General features: G+C 41.3%; 1 protein-coding gene across 1 annotated transcript; it reads left to right on the forward strand.

Annotated features, from left to right (window-relative positions):
* Nucleotides 1-342: 342 nt before the first annotated feature.
* TNFSF11 (TNF superfamily member 11) lies at nucleotides 343-26,702 on the forward strand. The gene is made up of 5 exons (XM_069880998.1): nucleotides 343-601; nucleotides 10,672-10,839; nucleotides 17,471-17,516; nucleotides 17,599-17,697; nucleotides 24,456-26,702. Exons 1-5 carry the CDS (start codon nucleotides 395-397, stop codon nucleotides 24,875-24,877), a joined length of 942 nt encoding a protein of 313 aa, XP_069737099.1. The 5' UTR covers nucleotides 343-394; the 3' UTR covers nucleotides 24,878-26,702.

Raw genomic sequence — 26,702 nt, forward strand, 5'->3', positions numbered from 1 at the left:
CAAGAGTGAGAAGGGTGCGAAGGGTGAGGAAGACGGGGGCTAAGGATGAGGAAGGCAGGGGCGAAGGGTAAGAAGAGGCCCAGTATGAGAAAGAAGTGGGCAAGGGGCGAGGAAGAAGGGACCAGGGCGAGGAAGAAGCGGGCATTGGGTGAGGAAGACGGGCCCAGGGCGAGGGGTGGAGGGGTCCAGCGGCCGCCGGAGGGAGCAGCGCCGCCCGCGCCCCTCGGTCCCGGGGCAGGGCCGGGCCGGGCAGGGGCGGTCCCGGCGCGGGGGGCGGGGGCCGCTCGGCCGCGCCCGTTATAAGAGGCGCCCGCGGCGGGCGGCGGGGTCGTGGTGGCTGATGCCGGGCAGCTCGGCGGAGCCGCTGGGCGCCTGCGGAGCCGCCCGAGCGAAGATGCGGCGGGCCAGCAGAGACTACACCAAGTACCTGCGCGGCTCCGAGGAGCTGGGAGGCGGTGCCGCCCCCCACGAGAGCGCCCCGGCCCCGCCGACCCCCGCAGCCCCGCCGCCCGCCTCCAGGGCCCTGCTCGCCGCCCTCGCCCTCCTGGCGCTGGGGCAGGTGGTCGGCAGCCTCGCCCTCTTCCTCTACTTCCGAGCGCAGGTGAGTGGCGCCGCGGGGTTGGAAAAGGACCTTCTGGGGTCACTGGGGCCGGGCGGACTTGGGAACCGCGGCTCTGGAGTCCCCAGCGTGAGAGGGATGTGGAGCTGTTGGAGCGGGTCCGGAGGAGGCTGCGAGGATGATCTGAGGGCTGGAGCACCTCCCGGAGGAGGACAGGCTGAGAGAGTTGGGGTTGTTCAGCCCGGAGAAGAGAAGGCTCCGAGGAGAACTTACAGCGACCTTCCAGTACCTGAAGGGGCTACAAAGAAGCTAGGGAGGAGGGACTGTTCACAAAGGCTTGTGGTGTTAGGACTGGGGGCAATGGGCATAAGCTGGAGAGGGGCGGATTTAGACTAGACATAAGGAGGAATTTCTTCACCATGAGAGGGGGGAGACACTGGCACAGGTTGCCCAGGGAAGCTGTGGCTGCCCCATCCCTGGAGGTGTTCAAGGCCAGGCTGGATGGGGCCTTGGGCAGCCTGGGCTGATGGGAGGTGTCCCTGCCCATGGCAGGGGGATTTGGAACTGGATGATCTTTAAGGTCTCTTCCAACCCAAGCTGTTCTATTATGATTCATATCCCTAAGCACTTCTTCTACCTGTCTTTTCAAGAACCCCAGGGATGGTGAATCAACCACCTGCCTGGGCAGCCTGTTCCGGTGCCTGGTAACCCTTTCATTGAAGAATTTTTCCCTAATATCTAATCTGAACCTCTCTGGCACTACTTGAAGCCATTCATTCTCATCCTAGACGTCTTGTCTTTTCCTGGGAGTAGAGACCAAGTGACACCCACCTCACTACAATCTCCTTTCCAGTAGTTGTAGACAGTGATAAGGTCTCCCCTCAGCCTCCTCCAGTCTAAACAACCCCAGTTCACTCAGCCGCTCCTCATAAGACTTCTCCAGCCCCTTCGCCAGCTTCGTTGCTCTTTTCTGGAGACACTCGAGGACCCCAATGCCTTTCTTATAGGGAGAGGACCGAAAGGGAACACTGGACTCCAGATGTGGCCTCAGCAATGCTGAGTACAGAGGCACAATCACTTCCCTGGTCTTGCTGGGTGCCTGCCTTGCACTTCTCCCCCACGGTCCCCTCCAGTTTTGGGAGAGGGGAAGGTGCTGGCATTACTGTTCAGGAGATTAATTAAAAAAAAAAATAAGGCAGAGGAAAACTCGTATCTGTTGCTGAAGTTGGCTCAGCTTTCAGAGGGCGTTGGGCTGGAGGCTCCCAGTTTCTTGCTTAGCCTGTGTTATCCACTGTTCAGCCTTTCCAGGCTGCTCAGCCTGAGGTGTTTTAGGGAACGACGTGGCCTCGTGGTGTGTGTTGAGATGCAGAGTTTCTCACTGAGGTTGGACATGAGAGGTTCTGAGGCAATATGCTATGGAAATAACTGCTGGCAGAGGAAAGGAGGAATGAGGAGAAGATGCCAGGCAACAACAAGGAGACTAGCACCAATTTCCTCATGTAGATGATCCCTGGTGAACAACTTCAGAACACCTGTATGCTCTGGGGCATGGCAAGAGGTGCATTGTTCACTGTCAGTTGGGATATCCTGCCTTGAGCAAGGTTTGGCCAGTGGGGAGCTGTGGTCCTGTGGTACCTTGTCTGAGATGGCAACACGTGTATCCTAAAAGGTGAGGATATCTTCTTTGCTAGCAGCTTTTCGCCATTCACTAGCACTTGCCAGGCAGTGATGAGACTTGTGTCTGAATTTAGAAGGGAGGAGAGTATGAAGGGTGTGGATAGGAGCAGCTGAATTTTGAAGAGGCCCTGAATTTTGGGGTCTGTCCCTAGCAGTTGCTGAGTCCTTTTGCTATGAAAGCAAATGGTCTAGGGGAACCTCAAGAGTGGCAGCATAGCTCTTATGGAACCCTACCGGAGAGGGTTTTGACATGGCTGAGGTCTTTGGCTGCCATGAATGTTTCACCAGCAGGAGAAATGTCTTTAAGTAAAATAAAACCACCACTACTTGGAATTGTTAGCCCTTCAGATTGTGCTCGGGCACTAAGGAGTGGGGTCTCTGCATTAATGGGCATCATCTGGAGGTGTCCACTGTTGCCCAGGAGCTCCTTTCTGAGGGAGAGCTGCCCTGTGCCTGCCAGGGAATAGAGATGCTGCAGAACAGGCGATGGTGTGTGCAGAAAGGAGCACAGGGAGGTGTCGCTGCAGGGGAAATGAGGTGATGAGCGGTTAGGCTTTCGGAGAGAAGAGGAGTCTGCTTCTTGGAAACAGCTCAGCTGGCTGGCTGGATTTGCTTGCTTGCTAGGTCTCTTGCCCCGTGTGGCTGAGCCTTCTCAGAGGAAATGTGGGGGATGCCAGTTGGCTGCTTCTTGGGGCTAGGTGTTAGATTTCTGCTTGGCTTTACTGTTGGATGCTAATTAGTTCTGTTAATACAGGTCTTGCTGAGTTCATGGAAGCAATACTTCTGTTGTGTCTACTTTTCATTTGAAGTCAGAGAGGAGTGAAAACTTCTTTCTTTTGGTTTACTTTCTAGGTAGAGTCACTTGTTCTTGGTGTAGCAGACTGGATTTCTTGAAGTACGCTCTGAAAACAGATGTTGCACAAATGTATACCCACTTAAACAAGTGAATAGCTATCAAATGTACAGTAACACTTCTGATCATTTATTATGCAGACCAGGGCATGTTTTCTTACTGCCAATAGCTTTGTTTGCCATTTTTACAAAAATACCATTGAATGGTAATACAGTACTTAGTTAATCATATCCTGTGTGCTTCAGAGGAGTGACATTTAATTTCTGGGACTCATTATAAAGTAGCTTAAAGCTACTTGTTTGCTTTACAGTAAAATAAATTAATGTGTGCTTAAGCTTGTGGTGGAGAAATGTTTTTCAGTCCAGATCTTGCATGAACTTGAAAAGACATCTTTGTCAAAACACAGCTCATAGAAATGCACAGCTATACACTGATTAGTAGGCTAGAGAGCCATTGCAATCAAAACAACTCAAAGTATACTTTTTTGAAAACCCTGTATTTCCATTTACTTCCCCCCTTTATTAAGGACATTTTGATATGTTCATGTCAGTGCTTAACACATGCCTACCAAAGGGTAAAAAGAGCTTTCTTACCATAATAACTATTTTTCTTCTGCTGCCTTGATTTAAAAAATTACATAGTCTGGGTGTTATTCTACGTTTGGCAGCTTAATTTTCTTGCAGTTTCTTGTCCCTGTAGATTTTGAGTTTTCCTGCTGGATGGAGTCCTTTTTATACTTGAACTTCTAAAACATCTGAAAGAGACATTTTAGCTAGATGTAGGCTTGACTGAAAAGTTTCTAATGCAGAAAATCTCATGTGTATAAATATACTTTTGAAGTTCATAATTCATAATAAGATATGATAATCTGTATTTATTCACAGATTTCTTATTGTGAAATACAATAGGTGGCAAAAATACAATAGGTCCTGCAGAAGTTAAGTCTTATTTAACTGCCTTGCAGATTGTTTTATTTATATGGGACATGATCTGACCCCTTTCTTTTGAAAAGATCGTGGTCAAATTCAGTTATATTAAGCTATTTGAATTTGTACTTTTCACAGAATCACAGAATCACAGAATCACAGAATCACAGAATCACAGAATCACAGAATCACAGAATCACAGAATCACCAGGTTGGAAGAGACCCACCGGATCATCGAGTCCAACCGTTCCCATCAAACACTAAACCATATCCCTCAGCACCTCATCCACCTGTGCCTTAAACACCTCCAGGGAAGGTGACTCAACCACCTCCCTGGGCAGCCTGTTCCAGTGCCCAATGACCCTTTCTGTAAAGAATTTTTTCCTAACGTCTAGCCTAAACCTCCCCTGACGGAGCTTGAGGCCATTCCCTCTTGTCCTGTCCCCTGTCACTGGGGAGAAGAGGCCAGCACCCTCCTCTCTACAACCTCCTTTCAGGTAGTTGTAGAGAGCAATGAGGTCTCCCCTCAGCCTCCTCTTCTCCAGGCTAAACAACCCCAGCTCTCTCAGCTGCTCCTCATAAGGCCTGTTCTCCAGCCCTTTCACCAGCTTTGTTGCTCTTCTCTGGACTCTCTCCAGAGCCTCAACATCCTTCTTGTGGTGAGGGGCCCAGAACTGAACACAGGATTCAAGGAGCGGTCTCACCAGTGCCGAGTACAGAGGGAGGATAACCTCCCTGGACCTGCTGGTCACACCGTTTCTGATACAAGCCAAGATGCCATTGGCTTTCTTGGCCACCTGGGCACACTGCTGACTCATATTCAGTTGGCTGTCAACCAACACCCCCAGGTCCCTCTCCTCCAGGCAGCTTTCTAGACAGACTTCTCCTAGTCTGTAGCACTGCACAGGGTTGTTGTGCCCCAAGTGCAGGACCCGGCATTTGGCCTTGTTAAACCTCATGCCATTGGACTCTGCCCAGCGGTCCAGCCTGTTCAGATCCCTTTGCAGAGCCTCCCGACCCTCCAGCAGATCGACACTTCCACCCAGCTTAGTGTCGTCCGCAAACTTGCTCAGGGTGCAGAACAAATTTCAAATAGCTCAATTTGTACTTTCATAACAGAACTTAAGTAATGTGGTATGTTTTAATAAAATAATGAGATGTTAACAGCAGAAGCTGGGCATCGAAAGACTTTAATTGTTGGTTGGTGAATTAAACAAATTAATTAGCAGAATTTGACTGTATGGGCTAATATTAAGAAATTATACATTTTACAAGCTCTTTAAGCGTCTACCTAAAAGGCTGAGTAAACTCTGACTCAGTTTTACCGTACATATTTTGTCTGTATTTGCATAAAATCATTTGGACTAGATCATGACACAATATAAGCTGAGACAATAGTTGAGGTTTTGGTTTTTCCTTACTTTTGTTTATTCAGTGGCTTGAGCAGTTTGAATTTCACAAGACACAACTAGGACTGACACTAGGTTTTCATGAGTAAACACATGTTTGTGGCCAAGAAATAATGCAGTGCAATGCAAATGAGCTGACAGACCTAAAAAGAAAGAAGAAAACCTAGGAACTGAATTTTGCCAATATTCTGGTAATGTTCTGAAATGTAAAACCAGTAAAAAGTTCTAACTTTTCTTTCTGGACCATCTTGTGCAATGTACTGAATCCAAGAAATTAAACACTAAGAAAATATATTGGTCTTAAGAGTTTGTTTTGCTAACACTTCGCAATGAATATCACTTCATGATCAATGAAAATGCCATGAAAATTTAGTTAGATACTTAGAGCAGCTGAAGATCATCATGTAAGAGATTTGTGCACAGCATGAGGTGAGAGAATTAAGTATTTTAACTGTCACTGGTAGATGTTAAAATATAGTCTCAAATGCTTGGCTTTTAAACTTTTCTTTCTGGCCCATTTCCTTAATGCACTTAGATCATAAAAGAGTGGGAATTTAGTCTAACACTGACTGAACTGGAGAACAGTGGAACAAGCTGGAAGTGCTCAAACTGGAAGTGCTCAAATCCAGATATGGGGCCTGTTTGTCTAACTCCTTTAGTTCAACCTAAACTCTTAAGTTATCCATTTTTCCAATTAAAAAAAGTCTGTTCAAATGTTAGTGAATTCTACCACACTGAAGAATTTACACTTGGATAAATGGGGACCTGGAAGAAAGATTTGATTTTTTTAATTGTCATTTCATGCATCTGTGGAACTCTAATTTTCATTAAAATATTTTTAAGCAGTTGCCTTTCAGACTTCATCTAAAATACTGTGAGTGTGCTAGAGCAGTGGCTAACAGAAGACAGCTTGCTGGGGGTCATTAGGACTTTTTGAAAGCTTGGAAGAACTCCTTCTTGCTAATTTGGTAATCTGAAGGAGTAATTTGGTAATCTGAAGTTGATTTTAAGTTTGAAAACAAGTGCAAGCATAAATTATAAACATTTATTGTAAGGAGTAAATACAGAATGTAAATACAGTAGCACTGCATAACTGAGGCAACATTTAATAGGTAAAGTTGGATGGAATGTATTGTAGCTCTTAAAATCATGTTAATATTCCTTTTAATGTTGAAAAAATGGTTTTTAATTCTGGAAATTCATCTGGTCTCACTCACAATGCTGGAGTTCATTTTGGGTGCCCTAGTTTAGGTGAAAGGAGTCCAGAGATGCAACAAAGATGGTTCAAGATACTGAAAATCAAGAGGCACTGGAATATCTGATCCAGTTTCATGGTCAGATGCAATGGATCTATGCCTAACAGTAACATAAGGAAAATAAACTAGACACTCCTCTCTTTAAATTGGTTAATTCCTCTAAGGTATTGACCTTATTTAATGTATTCTAAAGCTTTCTCCAGCATTTTTGGTGGCATCTTGATGTCAAATTTTAATTATTTTAACTATTTAGGACTTACTGCTGAAGGTCTCTCTTTATCCCAAGGCTCGCCTTCTGTGCCTTGCAAGTTAGCAAGCTGACTCCTGTAGAACATTCTGGTATTTTGTCTGGTTCTGTAGAAGTTCTTCTCAGAACACCTGAACTTGAAAGCTTTTCTGTGCATTCCTTCTTGCCCACAGTTTTGGTCTCAGTGCTAGGTGACATCAGTTTGCAGCCAGTTCAGTACATGTTACTTAAAAAATATAAGATGCTTCTTAAGAAAAGCAAGCTCATTTCTATGATTGAAATGTGGTAAACACTGGGTATTCTTTGAAAAAGGTGAGGACCACCAGGTAGGTTAGCTAATCTCAAGATCAGAGCTTCACATTGTCAGACACAGAATCTCTAGAGACTTGAAGTTTGTCAGGATGGGTTGCACAGCTTTAAGTGAAGCTATCAGTTAGTGTTTCCATTAAACCTTCAGTGTAGGTTTAATATAGGTGCAGAATTGTTGGCTTTCTGTCTTAAACCTTCAGCTGATAAGCTATAGTCTAAGTGCTTTTTTGCAATCTGCTGTTACTGTTCTGGCATTGTGCTGTGATGCATTTGACTGATTGCTGGTGAGCGATAGCTGTAAGCATATGCTGCACATAATTTGTCATGCTGGACACCGGCCCTCACAGGTTTCATAATCTTCATGTAATAGAACCTAGTTTTCTTGTTTACTTTTCAGAAGATGTGTTGAAATAAATCCAAAACTGGGGTAGTAGTCTCTCACTAGTAGAATTGCTGATAAAGATGAGTATTGAGTGGCGGTTACTTGCTGTGGCTTCCAACTTACATCCTGTGGTGTGTGTGGAGGAGGTAAGAGACATCCAAGTCCTGTTGAAGGCTGTAATTCCCTCTAGTCTCTAACAATTTCAACATATGAAGCTGCATCCAGAATAATGGATCCTGTTTGGGGTCCCTCAGTACCAGAGGTGTATCAACAAACTAGAGAGAGTCCAGCAGAAATCAGCTGTGATAAGTAGGGGCTGTAGTGTATCAAAACTGGAGAACTGGATTCTTTGAACATAAAGAACAGACGAAGGTGAGGGAACCTAATGACTGTTTTAGCTACCTAAAGATGGAGACAGGATCTTCAGAAGTGTACAGGAAAAACAAGAGGTACAGTCATAAATTGCAGCAAGGAGAACTGTAGCTGGACATCAATGCCAGTGTTTTTTCACAATGAAAGTGATTAAATTCTAGAACAGTTTGCCTAGAGAGGCTGACAGTCTCCTTTGATGGGAGATTCCACAAAGCTTGTCCTGGCAAGACTTTGAGCAACCTGACCTGAATTACAAGCTGGCTGTGCTTAAGGTGGTGGGTTGGGCGAGAGACCTCCAGAAGTACCTTTGAACCCAGATTGTTGTAGTAAATGTCTCTTAGCAGCTGCTGGTAAACATTTTGTGCTTCTTTTTTTTTTTTTCTTTCATCTCACCATTGATTTGGAGTTCTAGATACTAGTGGAACATAGTGGGAGGGATGCTTTTAGGGTGCAGTTTTACAGTGGGTACAGCTAGTGCTGCCTTCCTGCTTTCATTCATATGCCTGTCCCTGTACTGGCTGTGATGCTTGTCTGATACCTGGAGTGAGTTAGTTTCAGGGTGCTGATCTTTCAGGAAATTAGATCAGCAAAAATTCCTCCCATTTGATTTAGAAGAGGAAATTGAGAACTAGGGATGGAGTTTTGTGGTGAAGAAGGGAGCGCAGAGATGCTGTTTAGATCAGCTTAACTGCTTAATGGAGTTGCAGTGCACTAGTTGTCTTCTGAAGTCATAAGTGTAGTTTTTAGTGCTTAATTCATAGAGTTGTAATGACTATAGACAGATCTTCTTTTGGATTCAGCTGTGTCAGGCTGCCCCAGGAAGGTGTTGCTGCCTCCAAGCCATTCTGTAACACATCTACCCCTCTGCTCTAAGCTGTGACATCTTCTGATCTCCAAGTGAACCTTTCTTTACCTGTTCCATCACAGATCTGCAGGGATAACTGAGACAGCTAAACAAGGCCACAGGGGCTTATATTGGTTTGAATGGATCAGGCAAATAGCCCTCATGTGGATACCTCAGCAGCAGGATGGTGACAAAGGAGGCAGCATTTGGTGTTGCCATCTGTGCAATAAATGTTTCTCTATGGTGTGTGCCTGTTGGATGGCTGTCTGGCTGGTGTAGACTTAAATTCACTTCAGTAATCCTAACCTCATACTTCTATCTTGATTCTTTTTTTGGCGTGAAGGAGTCAAATTTATGTTTGTGTGAACAAACAATAAAACATTTGATTCACTCTGGCTGTTTTGTATTCTGCAAAACTTCCTTTTGATTTGTTTTGTTCAGTGCTATGTTAAAGGAAGCTGAACACTGGTCAGGCACTACCCATAATGCCTTGGCATTCTCTCATTATGATTAAAAAAACATTACCTCTTGTAATTCTCAGATAAAATTGTTTCTTTCACCTTATGGTACAGATAGAAGTAAATGTTCTTTATTAAACCATCTCATACAATCAGAGAACTTAAACAAGTTTTTCTGAGTGCACAAACCCTTCTTTAAGCCTGAAGTAAAGGCAGAATAAGTACAAGTTGAGAACAATTGCTGAGAGCCTTCGGCCATCTCTGAAAGAAAGTGGTTAGTATCTTTTGAGTGTAAAGTATGTCGGAGTGTGGGTGAAATGGTTTAAATAATGTTTATACAATTAAACTCTACCCTGGCATAATACTAACCTTTGCAATATCCTCCCAATTTATCTAACTGATGGAATTCAGGAGTATTCTAGACTTTCATTTAAAAATTATATTTGATTCAATCACAAAGACTAATTGCTGAAAATATCTTCTAGATATTCCAGATTTACCAGTCTGTTCTATGAAGCAGACATTTTTTGTAGTACAGTTTTATAAACTTTTGGTCTTTCTGGATTTGTACTGTCTTACTTTGTGACTGTTTCACACGGCAATGTCTAGCCCACAAAATATTTCCAGTGCTAATTGTCTTCTGTTCTGTGTCTCCTCTTGAAAGTGATGTGCTAAATGCTGTACATACTTTCCCCAAGTTCCTGTACTTGGCATTTGTGTTGTAGTCTTGTAAACTATAGTTTTTACAGATAGGGAGGCTATGTATGTTGCCTGCTAAGTTGGAACAGGCTGCCCAAGTTGGTGGTTGAGTTGCCATCCCTGGAGGTAATTAAGGCAGGTAGATGAGGTGCTCAGGAATATGCTTTAGTAGTGGACAGGTACAATTGGACTTGGTCTCAAAGGTCTTTTCCAACCAAATGATTCTGTGATTGCCTCATGTAGTTGAAAAATGGAATTCAGGATTACTGATTTTGCTGTAAAAGTGGGGTTCATCTTTAACTTTTGAAAGTCAGTTATCCAGTCTAATCTAATGAACTAGGCAGCTGTAGAAGATCATAGAATCACCAGGTTGGAAGAGACCCACCAGATCGAGTCCAACCATTCCCACCAATCTCTAAACCATGCCCCTCAGTGCCTCATCCACCCACACCTTAAACACCTCCAGAAGATAATTTATTCTCCTGTCTCATGCTTGTTGCATGAAATAAACCTCCTTGTGGGGAACTTTTTCTCTCTTCACTGCTTACAATGAAAATTTAGATAATAAACTTAGCTAGGTGCCAAATTTTCACATGGTTGAAAATTCTCACTCACTTAAATGCTCCTAATGTCTCTTGGACAGACACTTAAAACTGTGGTTGTGGTTATTTTTGTTTCAGATGGACCCTACTAGAATTTCAAAAGAACATGTACACTGTGTCAGAACGCTTTTTGGACATCAAGAAAATACAGATTTCCATGATGCATCCTTTGAAAATCAAGAAGCAAAGTTAATGCCAGAATCATGTAGAAGCATGAAACAGGCTCTACAAAGAGCTGTACAGAAGGTAAGTGACAGAGACTGTGTTTATTTTGTGCTCCTGTTGAACTTCAACCAATTTTTTCTGACGTCTGTATTCAGAGGTAAGTTCTAGAAGGTATTTTCTGGGGTTTGCATAATACCTGTGGTTGCATCCAAGATCGTATTGTGCTTGCTCGTGAACCTGGTTGTGGTTAACCAGTTCTGAGAAAACTAACATTGCAGTTAGTTGATGGCCATTTTGGCATTTGGATGTGCCTGAATGGTAGTCATTTATCCTAACATTTGTATGGATTTGCCAGCATTGAAATCTTCATAATAAAGGAAAGTTCTGTATTTTTGTCAAAGCAATCTTCCTGACTCTTTCTGCCAAGATTCTCCTAAGTAAAGATCAGCAACAAGCAAAATATTGCTTCAAAGACAGAGGAAAGAACATTCACTCTTGTTTCTTACTCTTTGTGCAATGTGGAGTGAGGAATAGTATCTCCTTTGTTTTTTCCCCTTGCTTTGGCAGTTCTTTGCTCTGTGCAGACCATTCCCACACTGTCAGGAAGACCTGCTTTACCATAGCACAAGAGTTGGGCAGTCTTTGTCCAGCAGCTGAGAGTGATACCTTGTTCCCAAACACAAATAAGTCAGCTAAAGAAATCAGCCCTAATGATGTCTAGACAAGCTGGATGTAAGTCACAATCACCTCTCACTGCAGTCACTGCCTTTGATCTTTGTGTGTTCATTATAGTGTTTAGTGCTAATTATGGGCAATTTAAAAGGTGAATGTCTGCTGTGATATTTGATTTTCCTGGCTTACCAGGTCCGTTACTACTTCTTCACATCTGCATACCACTGACAATTTTTCATAAAGGATACTACTGTAGATTTGAGCTGAACTCATCTACACTTTACAGAGTGAATTGTGCTTGAGTTAATTATATGGTACTTTGATTCTGCTGCTGCTTGCTTTTATCTGAGTACCCTGAATGAAAGATGTTTCTGTGAACTAAACTTAAACCTAGGAGTTCATGTCTTTGCTGGCAACCTCCTTGAAAAGCGTAAGGAAAAAAGAAATAAACTTTGTAGCATTAGTTCTGTCTTCCACCGTTTTATACTGTCTCACACTACATCTAATTCTCTGTTCTGTGAGCTGGTACTAGACATGCAACTCCTGTGACAGAGCAAGGAGCTTGTTACAGTAAGTGAATTCAGGATTTGCACGGGTGCAGGATTTGCAGGGTGGTGAATCCTGTATTCTGATCATTCACTGCTGATTACTCAACAAAAGCATTGGCTTTAGTTGAGGCTGCATATCCTGTCATTCTGGATAGAGGTTGGAGGTTCCATGCTGCAATGTCTGTGGCCAGGATAAATAGTGAGTAGGGATAACTTTTTTTGGCTGACGACCATTAGTTTAAGAACAATAAAACTTCTCTTTCCAAAGTAATAAGAGTCTGAATTTTCCTGGAATACAACAGAATGTATTAACCTGCTGGCTCAGTGTTCTGGATGCTTTGTCATCATATATTTGTGACAAGAAGAAAAATAGAAAAATGCTTGCCTGGGGCTACATTTGTATCTTTTCATAGAATCGTAGAATAACCAGGTTGGAAGAGACCCACCGGATCGAGTCCAACCATTCCTATCAATGTATCGATGTATATTCCTATCAATGTATTTCGATGTATCAGAAAAGAAAAGAAACGGTGTGAAGGCAAAATTATACTTTATCATCTTTAAGCTAAGCTCTGCCTTTTGTTGTCTGGGCTGTAATGAAGGGCAGAGATGTAGCTGAATCTTGCTTCCACTTGTACTAGTCCTGTAGGTGTAGGAATGCAGCTCATGCGATTTGAAGGAGATTTCCTATCTTCTGTACTGTTTTCACTTTCCTAATGGAAAATCTAACCTGTGTGTGTCAGGAACCAATATCCTTATTTGATCTGGCAGCATTTGAAGTGACTGAAGAGGAAGACTTTAAAACACCATTTAAGTTTTGTGATTTTTTTTTTTAATATTTTATCTTTTGCAATTCAAGCTGTTCAGGATCTGAAAATAGACAACTTACTTTTGCTCAGGTTTATGGTCTGGTTACAGCCTTTAGCTTACTGCACTGGTTCTCATGTTTTCTTTGCACACCTGTAGATGTAGTGTTTAAATCTAAAGCAGGGTTTGTTGAAAATGAAAGTGCTCTTATGAAAACCATTTTAGTAAGGCTGTGTGGTCAGGTTTAGAAACATCTCCTAAAAAAGAAAATTTAAGATTTTCTTTTGATCAAAACCTAATGATGAATTTCTTAATCCATTCTAGGATAAAAATACTGCTTAGGGTGCAGCTTACTCAGTAAAAAGCATGTTTTTTGATGTTATTGTATAAAAACTTTCAAGCAGACGAAATAGTACTCTTCCTTAACTTGCCCATTTGCTTTTTTTTTTGCATGTAATTCTAGAAACCTTTTGCCTGTCCAGATGCACTATCCACACTTCTTATGAAGTTTTATGTGCCTGAAGCAGAAAGGACTACAAACATATGTTGGGTCAATTCATAAGTAACTTCTCTTGGCAATACTCCCAGCTTCTAGCAGCTTGGGGAGTTCAGGAGTAAACTAGTCTCCCACATGGCCACAGTGTGCTTTGCTAGACCTATGGGACAGCACTTAGAAAGAGATCTATATACTTAGCAGACATTTGAAGTGCGTGTCATTACGGACAAAGTCAAAGTTTCATGGGTAGTTGCTGCAAGTTGAAAAAATTTTAGTTTCCATCCTACAAGCTTACATGCCTTTCTTTTCTGCAGGCAGTAGGCTACTCATTTAGGTAGAGGTTGTAGTGCCAGTCTCTGAACTATCTTCTGATGAGTATTGGTTCACGTACTTTCTATTTCACTTCCTTCCAGATTAGCGTTCTTGAAATTGTTGAATTTCCGGTAAGATAATCACATACTTCTTCCTGGTATTAGCTGGACTTAAAGAACTTGGGTAGCAGAAGAAACAGCAGCATAAAAGAGCTTTAAGGTCACAGCTGAAGCAGTGCATGAATGTCCGTCCAGAGTGGTTCTCTTCTGTTTGTTCTCAAAAGGCTTAGAGTAAATACTGAGGTATTGCAGGAGCCAAAGGAGAGAAGACATTCACGAATGTCATGTGTTCAAATGTAGCCTTGTATCTACATCCTCAATGTTGGATGTAACTTAAAGAACAAGTGTTGGTTTTGTTTTGAAGGTGATGAGATGCTAAGGGTTAAAACCCGCAGCCTACTGTGGATGAGGAAAGACCACTTCCCACCTTTCCAGACACTTAAAGCATCATTTTAGCTTTTAAAATGTGTAAATTTGTCATCTTCCCAATCTCCCATTGAATGTTTTGGACAAAGGAAGACACATTTTTTACTTTTGTGACTGGCTACTTGTCTGCTGTTTAAATGGTGACTGTATGAGGGAGCTTGGAATGTGGGGAAGCAGGCCAGCAGTGTTGACTTGGTGGGCAGTAAGCAAATGATGCAAAGGTGTACAACTTATCATAAACTAGGAGTGGTGTGATCTTTGGGTACGCTTTTTCTAAAAATAACTCAACAGCTTGGTAGTGCACATGGTTCTGTGGTTGGAAGTCAGAAGAGAAGTCGCTGGTAATATTGCGTCAGCAGTTCTCATACGATTATAGCAGTGTCTTAGTGACAGGTTCTGTTGAGCTGTTTCTGCTTTCTCAATGGCAGTGTGCATTGTGATTAGATAAGAGATGCTTAATGTAATTCAGGTGCTAAAGAATGCAGTTGATATTTTTAAAGATCTGGAAAATCCTAGCTCTTAACTCCTTGCAGTAAGGATACCGGGGTTTTTATAATACCACTATAAGAGGCTGCCCTTAGACATCTGGAAATCTTCAGGTATCTACTGAGAAATGTGGGCCTTTAGTGTCAGAAGGAAGAACATGCTAAAATGCTTTTCTAAGGTAGATTATATATTAGCACCTTGGAACTGTAGAAATGTGAAGTGAAAAAAACAAGAGAAGTGTTGAACTATGTGTTCTTCAGGAGAAACCCCACAGCTCCATCTCTGTTATCGAGGGACTAGTTCATGTATTTCAGCTTCCTGAAAGGAACAGAAAGGAATGTTAAAATTTTGTGGGGCTGGTCAGAATCAAGAACTTGACACTGGATTTGTTTTCTGGCTACAGGCTAGACACTTCTAATCCAATGACAAATACACAGAAGAAATGTGAACATAAGCCAGTTTCCAGCTTGTGTTAGTGTTGGGCTCACACTTAACCTCACTTTTGTTGCAACGACATGTGTTCCTAATGGCATAGTAGCATAGTTTCAAGAGGAGTACAGGAGAGTGTTTGTCAGAGACATGCTCCTAGGAAACAGGAAAGTAGGCTGAAGACCATCAGGACAAGTAGAGTTGTCGACCCGAGTCTTCCTGGGTGGCTTTTCTGCTTAGCAAGTGGTGATGTTGCAGATGAACAGCACCACCAACAGTTAGAAAGCAGCTCAGACTGCATTTCATGAGTACTACTGCCTTTCTGCATGGAAGATGAGCAAGTTTAGCTGCTAGACCTCAAAAGGTGAGGTACCCAGCTGCTTAAACTAGAGCATCTTTGGAAATGTGCAGAAATTGAACTCTGTACTCCTAGGAAAAATGTAGGTTAGGAAAGAGGAAGATAGTGATTGGTCAGTTCATGGACTTCAAGGGCTGTGCAGTTAGCAACAAGATTAAAAAACAGGAGATTAAAATGTACATAGCTCTTAATGTACATAGATCTTAAAAGAGATCTTCCCAGTTGGCTCTCCAGTCAAGTACATTATCACATCCCCTAGAAGGAAAGAATATAAAAGCAGACTCAACATTTGAGAAGTATCCATTGAGAAAGCAAGAAGAGTCTTTCCTGTTTAAGGAAAGAGTTGGTAGTAGGTGTGGTGCAGTATTCTGTGTGCCTCATCTCCCAATCTGTTATATTGTGTCCTTTTCAGAGGCTTTTGCCACTTTTTGCAGTATCTAGCACTTGCAATTTTTGTCTTCCTGCTTCTGACAAAGTTGACCTCAAGTGTGGCTAGAACTAAAGCTGGTGTGCAGCTCCTAGAATTGAGCTTTGTTTTCATGCTCCTAGAACTGATATTGAAATAGGAAGATCAGATAGGGGAAGTGAATGTAAATGGGGGAGGTGGACATGAGTTTTGCTTCTTTTGAAGTTGCGATTCTTCTGCTTTTCTTCTCGTCTCTACAGCAGAAAGTATCTTAATGATTCTTATCTACAAAATCAGCGTATCTCTGCTGAAGTATTATGCTTTGATAGTCATACTAGAACTTCTATAGTGCTGTGGCTTTTCATTTTGGTTTAACATTTAAACACCTACTGAAAGGGGAAAGTGAGAGTAATAAATGCACTGGCTAAAGCATAACTGGTTTTACTGTGGCTGCAAAATTACATAAAAGAAGGACTGTAGGTGTTTTCAAAGCCTGAATTCGAATTCTAATACACTGTAGTGATTGAGAGCAGAGTGGAAAATTGCTGATCTGGCCTAATCTGAGACGTATTACATGTAAATGGTATCAAATCAGACAAACAGCAATGTGTGCCATAAAGACAAAACAAAGCACCACTCTTAAGTTTCAAAAATAAAATTACTTGCTGTCTTCAGCAAAATGTTTCATTTTAGTAAACATCATCTTAATGGCTCCATAGTATGAGATATTCTGAATAGCAAATAGTATATTATCCCTGTTTTTTTGAAAGCAGATGAAGAGTGTAATAGGGGGTCAGGGGACAGAACTTAATATTACTAAGACTTAGTCCAGGCTTGTAACAGGAAAAGGCTACTTATATTTTTGGAAACTAATATGTTTGTTTTCTCAAGAAGAAACCAACTATGGGTTATTTAAAGCAAGGCCTTTTGTTTTGCCTGATGTCTGTTACTTGTGCTGTTCTTGGGTTTTGGTAACATGGGTTTCATTCATGTTAAAGTTCACCTGCAATTTCAAAGAATGTATGCTTCCAGACTCTGGTGCCCAGTCCATTTGGCCCAGTACGGATACGGAAGATGCTTAATCCTTCAGTTCCTGCCTACCTTGTTAGAAATGAGCCTCTATTAAAGCCTTGTAGTCTTGCAACCTTCCCTGGTAGTGGTCAAATGTGAGGTCTGGAGGTTTTAATTTACCTCATCACAGATGAAATTCAGAACTTGGCTTTCCTTGGTTGTTAGTGTGATTGCACACTAGTCTCTATGCATAACAGAACTGTCTATTTAGTTACCTTTTGACCCCAAGTAATTAAATCAGTTCATAAACTCCATTGTTTTGTGATGCATTCTTGGCAATCACTATTCTGTTATACTTAGGGAAATACTCCACGTACAATAGATCAGAAAGGTCATAAATGTCCTGTCACCACTACTTCAGTAAACAGTGTGGTGATCATTCACATCATCATTCCTATCCACGTTTATCAGATATATTGAACAGAGGAAGCATTTTGATTGTGACAGCTAAACTGGTGTGTTCATACTATAGATCATGTAAATATGAGACTGTATATCCCAGGCATCTGAATATACTGTGGGTGTTATAGAACAATTCCTGCTGTGTGTACACATGGTGTGTTGTAACTCTGCAAACTACCTGCAATACACAATATTACAAAACCAAAACGATGTCAAAGCAATGGCTCTTTCTTGTTTTAGGAAGTCCAGCGTGTTATGGGAAGAGCACCACCAAGACCAGAAAAAGGTAGGTGCTGATTTATGAATAAGGTATGTTTTAGTTCTGTTAAACTCTTCTTTCTGAGGTAATGCAATTATTTTATCTCTAGCTGCAATGGAGGCATTAGGAATGGATCTGTACCAGAGAAGCAAACCTGGGAAGCTGCCATTTGCCCATCTCATTATTGATGATAAGAATATTCCATCTGGTAAGTTCAGTTTTAAGTGAATACTTCCAATGCTACTATAAATATATTAAATGGTGAGGTAAATGTTAATAGTTCAGCAATACCAGCAACAAACTGGGATTGCAGAAATGACTTTTGATAATAAGAATAAATTGGATGTGTTTAAGTATTTCAGAGGCAGCAGGGGTAATGTTAACAGGAGGGTAGCTCCCCTTTGCCTCAGGTATCTTATAGCAGTCTGTTTGTGCTGAATGGCCTTCATTTCAAATGACCAGTTTTCATGATCAGGCTCTGAGGGCTTGGCCTGCCTGTTTGTGCTGTCTTCAGATGAGGAATGAAGATGTGCATTGAATGCTCTCCTCTGAAATTTATTTGCTCTGGCTCATAAGGTCTGTCTAGAGTTTTTCACTCACTCTGGACACTGTACACACAAACATGCATACAAACATACAAGCATATACCAGCACAAAGAATGGCCAGAATCCAGGTCTTGCTGTTTGGAAGATATTTCCCTTCCATTAAGTCTAAGATTTTCTTTTTCTAAGATGAAAAATGTGTTTTCTGCTGTTAAATTCAAGAATGTCTTATGTCCGCATATTCAGCCCTTCATGTCAGTGCTCTTTTTGTGTGAAGTGTAGTTGGGTCTGGACGCAGCATTTGTATTCAGGGTGGATTTGGAAGCTGCAAATCTTACTTGTATACACAACACATGTCAAGTGCCCATCAGTGTAAGAACTTGCCATAAAGGAAGCACATCTTTCATTTGGATGTGTTGAAAACCTGGAACTGCAAGTCCCAGTGTCATTATTATAGCTTGCCTGCTAGTTCTTTGCCCGCTGTGCATACATAGCACTCTTGTAGCATAGGGATGAATTTATATAAGCATTTCCTTCTGTTAATGGCTTGTTGAAAAGGTTTTGCCACATTCCATTCCGTATTATGTTGCAGGGCTGGTATAGACTCTTTCACATCAAGACTCCCAGGGCCTTTATGACATTCAGACATGCCCCAGTTTCATAAAGGTCTGTCTGGATCCATCTAGTCCAGTAGCAGGAAGATCAAAGATAATAGCATTGTAGATCAGTGTGCTAACTTGCATGCAGTATGTTTCTGAGCTGTCGAGTAGGGGGAAAAACGTTTCAGTGGATTTTATCGGCCCCTGTGGTAAGAGGATGGCATTCTTTTATCTTGCCAGAGCTCTTATTTTCTACCCACAAGTATCTTTGGCTGGCTTTGGGAATACCCTCGCTAGTACAATATGAGGGAACAAGAGATGAGTCTGTCTTGGAAGACTCTCTTGGGAAGAAGATTCATTTCTGCAATTTTAAGATGTCTTAGTACTGTTTCCTTTTTTGCCCTGGGGCACTGTCAGTTGAGATTTTTCTCTGTGTATTCTCAACACAACAATCATCATTGGTGTCATAGAAGTAAACCAGAGTTTATTCTGAAGCTATAAGACAGAGGTTCTCAAGATAGGAGGGGGCATTGATCACCACTGTCTGCTTCCTTGTGAAGAAGTATACATTCTGCAGTGCTGAACTCCTTGTTAGTTAAGCTATGTGCATTGCTTTTCTGTTTTATATAACCAAACCAAAAGGGAGTGCTGTGCTGAGGCTGGAGATCTTGAGATTTCAGCAGCTGCATAGTAATAGCTTGCTTTTGCTCTAGTTAAAGACAACGGACTTCTGTACACAAGGGGTTAGCTTCTTCCATGGGAGGATAGGATTTCTTTATCCCTTAAAGTTCATTGGCATTGCCGAAATCCAGAGCTTTGTAAGCAGTCAGAACTTCTATAAGCTCTCTTATTAGCTCAAGTGCCTCCTGACAAGCTTCTGTTTCAGTCAGATTTTGGCTTTTGACATAGGTCAGTAATGGAGGATGCAGTAACTGTAAACTTGTCTTAGAATTTTGTCTTTGGAAAGAGTCAATTAATTTGCTAATCAGAGACAGATCACTTGTACCTACAGAAGTGGAGCGTGTCAGTGTCACTCTTTGAAATCCACCTAGTCCTGTGGGGAAGTTATTTGCTGTCTAGTTGGATGTTGCTGTAAACTGTATTTTTGTCCAGGCTAGCAGCTGATGATTGTGTTGTGCATCACTGCATTAACCTTCTAGGGAGTGTTGTAGCACATCTGTGTATAATTGCAAGGGAGGTGTTGCTCTTGCTTGCTCTCTTCACTTTTTTCTTTAATAGCACAGGCTTTAAGGAAGTCCTAGAAACATGGTGGCTGTGACAGCAAGCTGCTCTGTTTGTCCTTGGAGCAGATCAACCACTTACCAGTGTGATGAGTTGGTCACGCTCCTTCCTGATCTGACACATATGGCTCCTGCCTCTATGGAAGAGGATTTTAATCATGAGCACAGCTTCTGTGGTCTGAAATCTTTTTAAACTGTTTTCTGCCATCTGTGAGTCTGGATGGATCTGTTCTTAGTATTTTAAGGTTCTCTGTCATCACTCTGACTCAAAATCAACAATGTTAAAGAAAAAAAATTAGTCTTCATCACTGTCAAACAGGATTTTAAGTAGTTTGCCACTGAACACCTTTTGTGAAGAGACACTGAGCAATGTCTGTGAGGGAATGTTTTTCTTTTACCTGGTTCACAATCATGTGAAGCCCCAAATGGACTTTTGCAGCTGGAGGCAGTGTGAGAGAGGAGGAAAATAACCCTTCACAAATCTTAGTGTCCCCACCCATTACTTGACTGCAGAAGCTGTAGTGGTTTGGCTCGCTGTGTATTTTTAGGTTTGCTACCTAAATGCTAAATGCTTGCTGGTTGCTTTTTACCAGAGCCCATTATAAATGCTACTTAGTTTTTAAATGAAAACAGTGAATTTTAGTTTATAAATTCATTACAGAAATTAGTCAGTGTAAAGGAGAAAATCACAAACAAATAAATGTAAATATTGCTTGGTATATGAATTGATGCATTTAGCTGTCTAAGGAAATACTGTAGTATTCTGAGCTATTTACAGCTACAGGTTAGGTTTAGCTGTCCTTTGCCTTCAAAACAGTTTTTCAGAGCAAACAGTGATTTGGTCCTCCCCTCAGGTTTTATTTATACCTGAAAGCTACTATAGGATGCAAACAAATTACCAGTACTCTGTTCCTGTCCCATCAACTGCTTTCTCGCTAATTAATTTTATTGAAACTCACTCATGTTGTAGTTCATGCTCACAAATATCCAAGACATTGTTTTGATGTGTCTTTGGTTAACAAAAAAACTGTGTATTATCTTTTTTTTCAATGGTTTTTATCATGTCTGGCTACCTTACTCATTATCTCTGACCTGTTCCTTCTCTGTCAAAATGACTTACCTTGAGCTATTTTTTTCATGGCTCCATAGGAAATTTTATCACAGAAGATACTATACTGCAGCATTTCTAACCGTTCCATGGCTTAGCTAGTGTTTCAGAGTTCCTGATATACGGATGGCTGGTTTGGCACTTGCATGTACCAGTTTTCTCTGACAGTGTTTTTTGGGGTATTGATTGTTTTGATGTCTCCAAATTCGGGTGCATCACCAGAAGTGCTGAGAGGCTGCTCACTCCTTACATTAAAGGCTGCATAACTCCTACCAATGTGTCTTTGTGCTGTTCTGACTCTGGCATTCCACTTCTGAAGCTCTGACCTGTGGCAAAACACCTATCTGCCTCAGTTAATATGATCATAGCATTATAATCTAGATTGCAAAGGACTTCCAGAAGTTATCTAGGCTAATCTTCTGCTCCAAGCAGATAGTCATCTTCCATCATTTCTTGTCTTATCCTTCCACCTGACCATGGAAGGATGATGCATATTCCCCTCAACATTAAACCAGTGTGAACAAATTTCTTTGAGCTGCCCTCAGCATCTTAGTTACAAGTGACTGTGGCGTCTATTTTTCTCTTCCCCCTTCTTCAGCAGAGAATCATGTCTTCCCACCATGGATTTCCCCAAAATTCCTACTTGATTAAGACTGGCAACTAAAGTTGTTTGCCAGGTAAATAAAATCTGCCTCTCCTCCTCATCTTGAAGACAGCTCAACCTCCTTGAGGCATTATTTGTCAGACTTAACATTGCACACAAGAAGTTCTATAGCTTCCTCAGCCATCTCCAGTACTTCAGCGGTAAACTGTGGTGCTCCTATCTCAGCATCTCTGGTAGATGAATAATTCCAGGCTAAGATGCTTAAGATCTTAGCATTGCTTCCAATTAGTTGATAGTTTTCCACAGTCTTTTTGAGGTACGGCACAGAAGTACTGCCCATAAGCTTTTGCTTATATGATTTCTAACTGGCTGTACTGGAGCCATAGGGGAGCAACTATTTATAATCCATCTTTGACAGCCTGTGCTTTGCTCAAGTATTTGTGGAAGAATGCCAGAAGCTTTTTGTTTTGGAATGCTATTGAATTCCTCTTACATGCAGAAGTTGCTTGCCCTTGGCAGGTCTCATAGCTCTCAAATTCCCATGTCTCTACTTCCCCTCAAGTCTTTCTGCACAAACAAATCAAAGAGGCATCTTTTTAGCTAATTGAACATACCTGGGGCTCTTCCCCAGCATGCTTGTGAGCTCTGGTGGTTCTGAATCATGCCTTGAAACATGCCTGGAGGAGAGGACAGTGGGCTCTGCCATGTGCCATTTAAATTTTGGTGGGAATAGATTGTTTTGGCTTGATGTTAGGAGGGTAAGGTACTGAATATTCCAAGCAGGCATTTAGATGCATTGGGAGCATAAGGTATAAGGTCTTCTGGTGTCTGTGTGGACCCACTGCTCTGGGTGCAAATGGACTTAAGTCTTGTGCACTGAAAGTTGCTAGTGGTTAGTAGGACAAGTCAACCACCTTTCATCTGTTGTGCTGTGCCCTGTGCATTATTACCCTAAATAAGTGGCAGAGTTAGTGGCTTGTGCATATCAGGAAGATTCAGGGCCAGTGTGGTTTTCTCAGGACAGTTGTGTTTCCTCTGTGTGGCCATGCCCTTGGGTCTTGGCTGGATCTTCTCCCACTGTTGCCCGTTCCTCTTTTTTTGCAGGCAGAGATGGTGAGGTGGGTGCTGTAGAGGTGTGGTGATAAAGCTGCAGAGATGGGAATGTATGCTGGGAGCATGCTCCTCAGCAGAAAATACTGTGGTAAACCTCTAAGAAATACAAGTGCTGTAGTAGGAGTGCTGTCTGGGCTGGTATTACAGGCTGCTGCTTAAGACTGTGCCACCAAAGCCAAACTGAAGTATCAAATGTGACCAGGTTTAGAGGGTAGACTCAAATGCTCTCTCTCAGTGAGAGAGACAGCCAGGCTGTCTCTTATCACCGCCTCAATAGTAGGATCTAAATGAAGTGTCATCTGAAACTTTACCAGCTTGAAACCTCCAAGAGATGATACAGTGTAGCTACTTGATGATAGCACCTAGGAGGTACCTTTCAGTCGATTTCCTGGAGGACCTTTGAACTTGTATATATGAAGTTATCTTTCAGTGACAGTGCTGAGTTGACTAATCAGAACATCTGTAGTCTCTCAGCTCCTTTTTGCTGTCTTCACAGAGCATTCGGTTATCTTAAAAGATAAGGGACAGTTTCCTGTTTACTAGGTCGCTGTTGTGCAGGCAAAGCTGAAAAGGCTTAAGTGTACCTGTTAGAAGGAACTCAGTACTACTTGTTTAAATGTAATAATCTGTCCTTTTTTTAGTGGTCAGATTTGGTAACTGTTATGTGTATTTTGATTCCTACCTGCATGATGTTCCATGGAGAGACAGAATATTATAATTTTTTTTCCTAATTTGTGGATCTTCAGTTTAAGACAACTTGGGGGTTTGTTCTCTAAGCATGGAATACTGGCTCCTTGTCTCAAGATCAAAACTCAAAGATACTTTAAAATAAAGAAAGGTGGGAAAAAAAGAAAAGAAAAAAGAGCAATGCATCCAGAATCATGTCTTCCTAAAGCTTTTTCCAAGACCTTCTGGGTATTAGACAAAGAACCTGAGCTTACCTCCTGAAGAGCTGTAATTGCTCAGCTATAAGGGTTTGTACAATTATAAAAGAATTAGGATTGTGCTGTAAGCCGCAATATCGGGCATCTAGGATATGACTAAATGGGATTGTTGACCCTTATCCAGGTATATGCGAGCGCTGGGTTAAGTCTAAACATTGGTTTTGCGTAAAGACATTTGTTATGTCATAAATACTTGAAGTGCTCTCTAAAGTCCAGGCAACCTATTGTGTAGTACTGAAGATGCACACTTGTACTGATTTTTTGCCCTATTTTTTTAATATTCTGAAATGAAGATATGTTTATCTTTGTACCACTACAGTCACAAGGACATAAAATGAGCTTTCTGTTTGAAGAATTATCAGTTTAACTTGTTTTCAGATTTTTAGTTATTCCTTGCAAACACTTAAAGGTTGTAGACTAATACCAAGATTTGCTTTTTTTATTAGTAAGCTTTGTTTTCAAAATCTTCTCAAGAATTTCTTGCTTAAATAAAGTTCTAGGTGGAGTGCAATTTCTATATAGAGAGCTTGTGTGATTGCTTAGCATAATCAGACTATTGGCCAAGCAAGTGTTTTGTATTGTGGCCCAGAAGATGTTCTGGTGGGAGGGCAGACAGTTATAAATAGCAAACCAAATATGGAGCAGGTGATGGGGAAAAAGAATTCTTATGAATTATTATCCTAATTGTCTAATATTCACATTAGCCTATAGAAGTGTAATTGGTATTGATTCTAAAAACCTGGAGTTTGCTTTCTCAATATTGGGGTTTATCAAATGTTTATAGATTTCCTTTTTTTTTTTTTTCCCTCTCCAGGAACTCGAAAAGTGAACCTCACATCTTGGCATCATGACAAAGGCCAGGCAAACTTATCAAATATGACATTCAATGATGGAAGACTAATTGTTAATCAAGACGGTTTCTACTACCTTTATGCCAACATTTGTTTTAGACATCATGAAACTTCAGGAAACCTGACTAAAAGAGGGCTTCAGCTGATGGTGTATATGACTAAGACAAACCTTAAAATAAGGCGCTCTGATGTGTTGATGAAGGGAGGAAGCACCAAATACTGGTCAGGGAATTCAGAATTTCATTTTTATTCTGTAAATGTAGGAGGGTTTTTTAAATTAAAATCTGGTGAAATGATAAGTATCCAGGTATCAAACCCACTGCTACTAGATTCATCACAAGAAGCAACTTATTTTGGGGCATTTAAAGTAAGGGATTTAGACTGAGTATTTCTTTAGTGTGCTGAAAATTGTTTGGGTTTTTAGTGGTCCAGAAAAAACTTGAAGACAGAACTGAAAATCTTTTGCAACTCAATTGCATCTGTATAAGACACATTTCTCAAGACATGTTTTTGCCCTGTACTGATTCCAGCAGGATTCCCACAAATGCACAGAAGGGTAGTTGCATAGTTCTCCTGATTCAGTCTCATAGTAGTTTTTTCTTCATATGTCTCCACTGGCTTCAGTAAAGTCATTATGACTTTTACATTAGCCTAGTTGAAATCAGAGCAGTTAATACTATTGAACTTCTGTTTCCAAGTTCTGCTGTGACTTTTTAACCTGTGCTAGTCTTACCAGTTTTGATGCAAACAGGGTGAAACACGGCTCCCAACTTGCATTCAGGGCTCAGTTTTGTTTGGGGTTGAGCATTCTGACCCTGAAGTGGCAAAGATTGAGAAAATATGACTAAATCCATTGCATTTGATGTGGCTTTTCACATGCTTAGGTAAGCCTGTTCTTGCTTTGCTGGATTAGTTTTGGAGAGTTCAGGCTTTGGCAGAAATGAGTGGCAGAACACCTAAACGGTTCAACTTAAGTTTTTTACCTGATTATAAGGGCTTTTCCGGGAAGGAAAAAAAAAAAGCTTTGCAGTTCTAAAAGGTTAATTACAGGTAACTTTTATTATTGTTGCACAGTTAATTGCAAATACAGACTGCCAAAATACAGTGTGCCTTTAAAGTATTACATTGTGCCAGAACCTGCAGACATTTTTTAGACAAAAAGTATGTATTTTTATATTCTGTAATATCTAAAGGTATATTTCAGGTGTAATGTTTTCTGTAAAAAAAAATGTAAATTATATTGTCCTATAGTATTTGATACAAAATATTTAAGATCTCTTGCTGTTTGTATATTTAATGTTTTAAATGGTTTTTAATGTACAGACATGTTAAACTGGTGCACTTTTTAATCCCAATGGGAAGAACTGCAGCTAAAAGAGGTTGTTTGCAATTAGCAAATGTAATATATATCTTTGTTCTTTTTAACTTAATAGATTTCTTTTAAAATTGTCAGTATTATTGGGAGGAGGGAAAACACACCAATGCCATTAATAATTACACCAGAATGCTGGTCACTGGGTGCATTTCAAACCTGGAAGGTAATTGATGTTAAAAAGCTGGCATTACCAAAAAAACAAAACCACCCCAACTTAATACATAAGCCACAGAAATGTATTAGGGGTATTTATAGTTACTGAACAGGCATATATTCCTACAACACAATCTGCAAGTTGTAAATTTTGCAATTGAGTAATGACTTTTCTAGCTTAGTTTCCTGAAAAAGTGAAGCTTATGTCATTGCATTGCCTGTCCTTGCCTCCCCTTATAGCTTTTAAAACTCTGCAAGCTTCTGCCAGGTTTGGTGGGTGAGTGGCAGAGTTAAGAGATATTCTCACTGGTTTTATGAGGACAGCTGAGAACAACTCAGCCATTATGTTATTTGTCAGTGGCTGGCCACTGTTCATATTAGCCAACAAACTAGCGTGGGGAGACTCCTAGCTAGCTGCAACATGGGTTGTCGCTTGTATAGATGCTTGGTTAAAAGATATGTGGATGGAATCTGAGGGTTGGTACAGGAGATACAGGAGAGAGAGCCATCAGTACTGTGGGTGATGTTCAGAGCACATCTAGAGAGGGAACATCATCTTGTTGGGGAAGGGATGAGGGAAGTTTTAGGAGTGTTTGTCTGGGTGCTCTGTGGATGATGTGGGGAAAACCTGCTCTCTAATGCGGTAGGAATCACAGAAGTCAAAAGACTCAAATCTGTAGGA

This window comes from Phaenicophaeus curvirostris, chromosome 1 (assembly GCF_032191515.1).
Source record: "Phaenicophaeus curvirostris isolate KB17595 chromosome 1, BPBGC_Pcur_1.0, whole genome shotgun sequence".
NCBI lineage: Eukaryota > Metazoa > Chordata > Aves > Cuculiformes > Cuculidae > Phaenicophaeus > Phaenicophaeus curvirostris.